This window comes from Poecilia formosa, unplaced genomic scaffold (assembly GCF_000485575.1).
Source record: "Poecilia formosa unplaced genomic scaffold, Poecilia_formosa-5.1.2 Scaffold332, whole genome shotgun sequence".
Classification (NCBI taxonomy): domain Eukaryota; kingdom Metazoa; phylum Chordata; class Actinopteri; order Cyprinodontiformes; family Poeciliidae; genus Poecilia; species Poecilia formosa.
The window spans coordinates 148871-158682 of record NW_006800271.1 but is presented as its reverse complement, the minus strand read 5'-3'; the positions used below and the strand labels follow the sequence as shown (position 1 = coordinate 158682).

General features: G+C 37.1%; 1 protein-coding gene across 1 annotated transcript in view; it reads right to left on the bottom strand.

The window, feature by feature from the left end:
• LOC103152880 (polypeptide N-acetylgalactosaminyltransferase 10-like) overlaps positions 1–9812 on the bottom strand; it is a 60423-nt gene that overhangs the window by 26531 nt on the left and 24080 nt on the right. Inside the window, exon 4 of the mRNA XM_007573535.2 lies at positions 8674–8840. Within this exon, the coding sequence (XP_007573597.1) occupies positions 8674–8840 (167 nt within the window). The remainder of the gene's footprint in view (positions 1–8673; positions 8841–9812) is intronic.

The following is a 9812-nucleotide window of genomic DNA, read 5'->3' as shown; positions in this document are numbered from 1 at the left end:
TATATATATATACATGTCGTTAGCATTCAACTTGTTTTTTTGTGTGTGTTTTGTTTATTTTGCAATATTAATCTTCCAGAGAATTTGTGACTTGGTTCAGCACAATGGCAGCCAGACTACCTGGCATCTCCTCTCAACTTCTACACTTTGAGTCCCTGCTGTGCCTCGACCAGGGGAGATGAATGAATAATTCTTTTCCCTGCATCATTAAATCCTGAGCAAAGTTTTCTGCCTCGACTTGATCTAATGCGCCAGCAGAGTTGCAGGTGGTCCCGCTGGCAGACTGCCAGATGTGAGGGTTTCACCCGGCAAGACTTTCACCTGCTGTTGCATCTATAAACGTTTTTTTTTGTGAGTTAGTTAACGAGCTGAAACATTACCTTGTGAATATTCATGTGTGGTAAAATGCTTGTAAGTAAATATATCTGGCTTATCATCCTTTGATGAAAACATAGTTGAATAAGATCAATTAAAAAGAGGCAACAGTTGAAGCAAAGGGGAGAAGTTATAAATCATGATCACCCAACAGCAGGAATACACTTTCAAGTCTTGACTGTTAAAAAAAGGGACCCAAACTGTCACCCTCTAGATGTTATCTGGATGCTATGTGACACTGAAGGTGACCTTTTACGCCTCATTGAACAGGTTAGGGTCGGTCTATGTTCTATACAGAACATGTATTACATCTTCTCGGTTCTGCTGATTTTGAGCTTTCAGAATGAACTGTTTTAGGACTGTTTGTCACTTGAAATCCAATTAAGTTGCTGCTGGCTACACTCCCAAACTCAACGTTTTACACTCACATGAAAATGTCTGCAAGCAGATGAATAATCAAAGATGTATAACTGTACATCTTTGAAAAGCAGAAGTGGAGCCTCCTGTAAAAAAATCAATAGCATAGCTAATGGTTTCTAGATGGTAAGTAAACAACAAAACATGTGTCATTTCCAGCATATCTGCATGAAAATTCAGTTGTTTTTTTTATTTTTTTATTTATTTAATTTTTTTTTTGTAAACTACAAGCCTCTGTTGACATGAGCAGGCAGGAGAAGCAGACAGAGTGAGAAGGGGGCAGATATGCAGAAAAGGTCCCAGCCATCCAGGTTTTCCCTCTGGAACTTCTGAAATCCAGCAAAACTTGAAATTTCCTTTCAAAACACTTGTAACTCCCTACTTTATGATTCCAATGCCAAATATACCTTAAGATGCATTAATTAACGCAGTAAAATCCTTCTTAGCATCACTAAGACGCTGACAATAGCATATGTCAAGTAGAATTCCATATAGGTACTTCAGCTTCCCAAGCTCAATTTCTTTTGAATATCTTAGATGTGCTCTATAAAACAAATCAGCTAATTTCCCATAAATGCATTAGAGCAATGTTCCAAAGAAAAAAAACGCAAATAGCTGAACACATGAACGCTGAACTGTGATTGGGTGACACTGTATATACCACTACCTCACATGTCACCCTGTCCTTGGGTGCATGTTTTCTACTCCAGGCACTTTGCTGTCAGAAAGCATTTTAAGGTCTCCAGAGGATTGTGCACTGATTAAGAACATCATCCAAAGTAAAAACCAAGGATGTCTGTTCTTTCAAAACTGGTGTCCTGCATGTTTTAGATTCCAGATTTATTTGACACAGCTGAATTAATGGCTAAATTACCTCCTTTACCATCTTTAGCCTGGTAATGACTAACTTATTTGATTTAGGGATATTAAGTAAGGGGGAAGATCTAAACTTGACAAGACACCCATTCTTGAGAGAGTGAACTTCGCGATTCAAAACTGTTGTCCACTCAGCGCTTTCTTAGGAGCCCCATTTACATTAAAAATAGGTGATCCAAATGGAATTACAATATAGCCTTATATTAACTGTCAAAATAGACTTTACGAAAGACAATTCTGCACGAAAAGTGGGACCCATATGGTTGTTAGACATGTCACATGATCTGAACTCACTATCTTACTACCCTTTGTCCCACAATCTTGATTTATTTAGTAAATCTAACTCGGTTGCATACCAGAACCCCATTGTTAGTCCTGATTCATTCTATACTAACCAGCCTGCTCAAAATCTACACATTCCCTATAAGTGTGAGAAGTCAGAAGGAGATGGTAGATGAAGCCAGGCTCCCTCTGCAGTAGAGAGATTGCACCTTTGATCTATGTAAAGAAACAGCTTCGTTGAAGGGCAAAAGTCTTGATTTATCGGTCAATTGATGCTGGGACGTTCCAAGACCCAGCTAAGGTAGTTAAAAGGTATTTGATTCGAATATCTACTGGATAGCTTCGTTTTGAAGTTTTGAGGCATCTCCCACTGGGAGGAGTAGCAGGGGCTGAACCCTGGAAGTGCTAAACCTTCCTTCTGACCAGGGGATGCCTTGAGGTTCACCAAAAGAAAGTTGTGACAGGGAGAGCGAATTATTTTGGCTTCAGTGTTGGACCTTACCTCCATGACCAGAGATGGATGGATGGAAACATGAACTTATAGGAAAACAGATAAGAAATCAAAGCAAGAGGTTTTACTAAGAATGTTGATCTTTTGGCACTAATATCATGATTAGTTCAGGATTTTAAGCATTTTGAAATCCATTTGCTCTTTACACATGGTTTGCTTCTCTTTACTTTTTACAGATGTATCTATCTTTACTAACGCAGACACGATGAAATCATTTTTCAGTTTTTCTTCCCACCATATGTGTGAAGTTATAGCAACTTCTGCTATCCTGTTTAGTCATAAATCCGTGAAATGACTGGGGCTCCACCAGCATACTTTATCACTCATGCTCAAAAGCAAATGCTAAGCTAAGATGAGGAATTGATCTACTGCTATGAAGCCAGAAGCGTATATTCTTCCACCTCAGCATCTTTCAGACAATTCGATTTGTCCAAAATCACTGTTACAGCCTAGCGAAAGTAAAAGTTAAAGTAATGTAAAGGACAACAGCCACAACCACAAAGAAGGAAAACCAAGTTGAACCAGGACAACATAAAAAGTGTTTTCAGCTCTGATCACATAACATGTAAGCTGTCCGTCACTCAGCGTCACAGTTGAAGTGTTGGCTCTATGATTGAGCTGGCTGCTGGCCAGATGTGACAAAAGGTTGGGAATGGAAAGAGCAAAACATGAACTGAGAATCAGAAGCCAATAAGAAATGTTTGCCCCTCCCACCCCCTTAAACTGTTATATTAAAGTGTTTAAACCAAAGGTGTGAAAAGGTTACAATTTTGAAATCTTTTTTTATGATAAGTAATCTAAAGCAGTACATAGCAGGTGTTAACATAAACTCATTTTTAAAATGAATTTTAAAATTATTCGTCTTCAACCGATTGAAATTTCAATTTATTCTTATGGCATAGATCTGCCTTTTAACCCTTGTATGTAGAAACGGGGTCCAACCGACACCACACACGTAAAACTTGTATCATTTGCCATAGTCCTCTACGTTTGCCTCAGTCTTCGCACGCACAAGGGATACGTAAGGTTTGCAAATGTCCTTTTGAACTGAGGTTAACGTTACCCTGTCTTGTCCTTTACAATTCCAGTTTTAATGTGTGCCAGGTATCATTGTACTGTCAGAACACCCAAATGTGACAACATTTGAACCCTCTTATCTGTACGGCCCTCCTTAGATGAAAGAACATGTTAGAATGTTCTGAAACAAACCACAAAGGCCAAAGCCATCCATGACCTGGAACAACTGGAACAGCCCTGTCAATGTCAGTAGATACTGTTACATCACCATGTTCTCAGAGCATCAACTAAAAAAGAAGCCCTGCCCCAAAATTGACACCTTGAGTTGATTGAAATTTGCAGCCAATCACAAACCCAAACCAAATATCTTCTAGGGAAAAGCATTGTGGTCAGGCAAAATGAAGAGTGAGCTGTTTGACCACAATAACAAGCATACTTGGAGAACTCTGTCCTGTTTGAGATTTAGTTTTAATTTGTGTCAACAAAGCTATTTATCATATTCAGTTCATTTTTCTGTGCTCTGCTCTTCCATAGTTATTCATAATCCCATGATTTACTCACTTGCATCCACTGTCATTCTACACTCTTCCCCCAGTGTGTAAGCTCACTGGTTTTCATTGTTCCTTGCTGGATTCTACTGTTGTTCTTGTGTGTTTCACATGAGTTTTTTCTTAAGTTTTTAAATCCATCAGTCCACACTCCATTATGTATGTCATTGTCCTGCAGCTATTTGGGTCCTCCTCAACAATACCGAAGGACGACAGACTCAAAGTAAGACTTTTAAGCCTAACATCTCTATGTCAACTGTTATGTATGCTGTTGACACTATAATGCCATGCAGGAGTGCCTCAAAATTCTTCAACTTCACTTTCAATCAACTGTGTTTCAATATTAAGCTTCTAGAATTGCCTTAGCAAACCTCTGACCTCAAGTCAGAGACACTTTGCTAAATAGTAGTTGGTTTGTATGGACATATTATGTCATGTTGCAAATACGATGGGACCCAAGTGCAGACAAAACTGAGGACAGCTGATGAAAGACAAGGATAATAATAAGAGGAACAATTAAAACACAATGAGAACCGATAAGCTTTTATTCTGCGCGAGAAATGGAAATATCAAAGCCACCTAAAGGACTAATCAGAGCCAAATGGGAACAGCTGAGGTAGAGTGCAAGCAGAGGGGAATTAGGTAATGAGAAACAGCTGTGGAAAGGATAAAAAATAAAGCTAAAAATAAAAAAAACAGGCTGAGGAAAGGTGAATGATAAACAGAGAGCTGAACTGGGAATCAGAGAAGTTAAAAATCAACAGCAAACAAAGTGAGTAAAATATAAAAGCCTAGAGAGCAGAAGTAATGAATAAATCAACTAACACCAAGTAATGAACCATATGTCAAGATCTAAGAAAGTAAATATACAAGGAGGTGATAAAAGGACAAACACAAATGAAACCCAAGACTCTGACATAAATGAGCCTTAGTGTATAATTATGACCCTTTGTGGATAAAGAAAAATCAACAATTCATATTTCAAGGATTGATTTATGTTGAATTATTTATTATTCCATTGAAATTGAGCAGTTCAAATGAATAATTAAAATAAAACAAAATAACTAACAATAGGTCCATCACTCCAGTGATAAAATGTTTATTAAATTCTCACTGCAAACTTATATCTGAGTTGACCTCCAGTCAGATGAGACAAAAATGTTAGAATGTCTGCCAAAAATGTCAGAAGCTGTGAATTCCTTCTGTAGTGATTCTTCATATATTTTAAGCCGTGTTTCCATTGTATCATAATTTGAATATGTTGAATATGTTTTGGTGATTGATAACATCCAAATTATATTTCTCTATTCTTTATGTGCATTAGATGTGATGCTGTTTGTGTTTTAAAATTTAATTTGCAATCGTGTTTGATTGAAAGACAGCAACACGTACTGAGAGGCAGATGGAAAAGAAGTGTGGGGACAAGAAGTATGAAAAAGATGAAACACAATCTCATGATGCTTCTAGGGGTTGTGGGATATTGAGAGAAGAGTATAGGTTCTGGATCGAAATCTGCCACAAGGCAGACACGCTTTAAAAAATAAAGATGTATTCTTCACTTTCAGACAGTAAGAGGTGATTTCACTGAAACTCGTCTTTCAGCAGAAGGCTGAAAGGTTCAATCATGCCATGAGACATGAAGGGTGCTGTCAAGCCAGCAACAGAGAAACCTTGAATCCAAACAGACATCCCCAATGTTTAAATAGAAGGAAAATATAAAGCCGTAGTCAGTTGATGCTGAAAGGGAAGAAACTTCACTCTCCACTTCACAACTGAACACTGTAGAGTAACAGAAACTAGAGTAGTAGAGCAAAACTAAAACAACTGAAACTTTTTGATGTGTTCATCACTGACAATCTGTGATCTGAACAAGACTCATTCCAACTGATGTGCATTAAGATTTTTTTAAAACGTTTAATTGCCTAAGCCATTAATACAGAATTCTAAATTTACCATTTCATGTTATCAGTTGTTACCATGGTTGTTTGTACCACACTGGCTGACATCCTGTTATGTGACCTGTGTTACCCTCTTTTGATTCCCACTTCTAGCAGGAAGATGCATCATGCCACAAAGCACAATTTATCTCAGACTGGTTTCCTCAGTGAACAATGACTTCACTGTTCTGCAACAGCTTCCATAGTCACTAAATCGTAATACATAAGAGCACCTTTGGAATGTGGTGAAATATTGATGTGAAGCCAACAAATTGCTCCAGGTGTATGATGCTATCATGTCGAAATGAACCAAAGTGTTCATAAGAAGTCATAATCAAGCCCAAAGAAAATCTAAAAAGCAAAATAGTTTTTTTTTTTTTTTTTTTCCAAACTAACATTTTGTAGCATATTTTTAAGTAAACAGATTCAATTGCAGCATGTGTTTGCCAGCCTTTTTGTTTCTGCTTCGCTTGGCAGTGGGATGGTTTTGTCTCACAGCTCTTGATGTTTGTTAACCTCTAAATGGGCCTTAGGCAGTGGAACATTTCATTACAGTCGACAGGACGGGCACTAAACATATCCTTCAGTAAGGGATGGTGACGGTAAGCGGTAATTAACAAGGTGTAAAACACTTCATTTAGTGCTCTAAGGAATAATAACTGAGAAGATTCAAGGAGGTGTTAATCGGATATGTAGGTTAATTCTGTAAGGGCACAATATTTCAACACTGAGACAGTTTAGAGGGCAAATTTATTATTGGTCTTTAGTTTAATTTTTAAAGCATATATCTCAAGCTATAGCATGCTTTGCAAAACTACTCACTGTTTGAATTTCTCACATTTTGTCAAGGTACAACCAAAACGTCAATTGTATTTTCTCGGAGGCAGCTACAGCTGACAGAGGCTCTGCCACGTTTTAATTTCAGCCTTGATGGAAGGACAGATAAGCCCTGATCTGCCAAACTCAGGGACTTGGTAAAGACATATGACTGAACAGATTATAAATGTATGAAGGTGCACCACAGTACAGCTGTATATATCATAATCTTTATTAAACAGAAGTCGAATGCTGAATGATCCGTAATGGTATATCTTGGGAGCACTTAGAACCCTAGCAGCTGCATTTTAAACAAGCTGTGGATGATCCAGGAAGGTTGTACTGACATAAGTGTAGATAAAATTACAGTTAGCAATGACAACTGTGATAAATCACCATCAAAAGTAATCTCCAAATTTTAACGGTGGGTTTAGTGTATGTAGAAAGCAAGTCTAGCTGTCAAACATTCTGCTGCACCAAGATATTCAGACCACAAAATAGAACTTTGGTTTCCTTCTGCATAAATTGAAGAAAATTGTCCAGGAACTTAGATTTTAAGCTATTCAAACTGTTCTCTAGAACCAAAACATTCACACATTTTATTAAAAGTGTTTAATAAAAAAAATAAATAAAAAAATAAAAATAAAAAAACATATCATTCATCATATTGATGAATGATCTGAAAAGATATGACAATCAAATAATAAAACATGACCAAGGAAACAACTGAGTGGAGTTCCATGCTTAGGAGTAACAAATGTGAAATTAAAGTTGGATTTTGCAACAGAAATACTTTGTCTGATATATAAGAAGTGCAAATGCAGAGATCCATCGCATGCACCTGCCTAAGTCCTTAGAATCTAAAGATGCACAATTTCCTGCATCCATGCACAAGTGATTGGTGGAGTGAGTGAAACAAAAACCTGACAGAAACGTGTCCATGTAAAATAATTGAACAGATTCAAAATATTTTTAGCATACATTTATATGAATTACATTGATATAGCAAAGTTTTCACTCCTGAGGTTCATAACTGCTAAGACCTGACTAATGTAAGTTAATCTAACTGAAAATAAAAATATTAGAGGTTCTGAAAGTCTTGAGACTAAGTCTGAGGTTTTCTTTCCCATATCTTCGAATTATTCAAGGTACAAGCCTAAATCGGATCTGTGGCAAGACTTAAAAAGTTATGTTAACCCTTGTGCGTGCGTGCGAAGACTGAGGCAAATGTAGAGGACTATGACAAATGATACAAGTTTTACGTGTGTGGAGTCGGTTGGACCCCATTTCTACATACAAGGGTTAAAGACTTTGGACTCAATATGGATGAGACAATCTGACTTCAGAAGAAGACGGGGCAAACATTTCAGTCTCTAGATATGCAAGCCTGGGAGAAACACCACAAAAACCCTGCCATTGTAATTGCTTTAAAAGTATTTTCTCAAAAGATTCATACAGATGCACAATAACCTTTTCAGATTTTCATTTGAACAGAATTGTGAGAACTATCAATTCATCCATAGTCCATCCTTGCAAGGTCTCACAGGGGCCTGGGGCCTATCTCCATCAGTCAATGAGTGTGAGAAGAGAAAATAGAGAAAAAGCAGACACACAGGACAAAAACCCATAAACACACAGACACAGTCACTACTATGGGCAACTTATAGAAACCAATTAACATAACAGATTTTGTTGTAAAAGAACCCAATAATGAACAAGGACAACATGCAAACTCAACATGCAAGACCTTCCTGGTCCAAGGCAGCAGACCTACCAACTGCAAATCCCGCAGCCCATTTCTAAAACCTTGAATCATTCACTTCACAATAATTCATTAGATAGTGCAGAGCCTATAAAATCATAATAAAATACACTTTATCATAATAAAATGTACCTTTGTCACTGAAGTCATCAACCAGGATGATTTCTGCGATGAGCTCTGGAGGAGAACGGTTGATGACGCTGTGAACCGTCCTCAGCAGAGATGACCAACCCTCGTTATGAAACGGGATGATGATGCTGGTGTTGGGCAGCTTCTCTGCATACAGCGTCTGTTTGCAACTGCAGACACAAACACAAACAAAATAAAAATACTCATTTTAGTGTGTTTTTTTTTTTCTTTTTCTACAAAATGGAGAATGTCTCATTCATTTCTCTCAGACATCCAGTAAAGGTTCTTTTGCTGCTCAGTCAGCTCTCCAGCAGATCTCGGGTCACAAAGGTGATGTATTATTCAGAGTTTAAATGGATGTGCTTGGCTCGTTCACATCAGCTCTACTCACCAGGCTGGAATCCAGATGCAAACTTCTAAGAAAACTTTATGCAGCCCATTTCTCTAAAATGCCATTTCAGAGAAAATAGTTCTTGCAAGGAAACCAGTGGATCACCAAAATAATTCATTTAAAAAGATATGGATTTATTCCGCATAACATTCATTTAAATATGCAAAAAATATTTTAACACCGCTAGCAATAACTGAGGATTATGTCCTGTGTTTCTATCCACAGCTGACTGAGAAAATAACTCAACATGTTTAATTGTACAGAACACATGTACCATATATATGCCTGCAATGATTCTGTTCGGACATAACTGGTAAAGAAACAGTTCAGAAATGGATATTATAAATTATTTGCTTTGCAAGTGAATGGCATGTCTACAATAGGACAATAAGATAGAAAAACAATGTCCCTTATTAAAAATGACCCATTCAAAAAGGACCCAGATCCAGTTTTTGTTACAGAAAAAGTTTTTAATATTTTTCTAGTTATTGTCATGGTTTTAGCAATATGCATGGTAACGACAGAGGTAATATATCACAAGATGTTTTGATAAATTACACTTTCAGATGGTAACTAAAGAAAGAGAAAAGAATTAGGCCATTGTTGAAATAAACAGTTGAAACATTACAACATTATAGATCAGAAAGTCAATCAAATCTCTGACTATAACCAACAACTTAGAAAAATGCCTCAAGTGTCAATGATAGTCAATTCTAAATATTTTTAGGTTAAATTTTTAGGTTAAATTTTT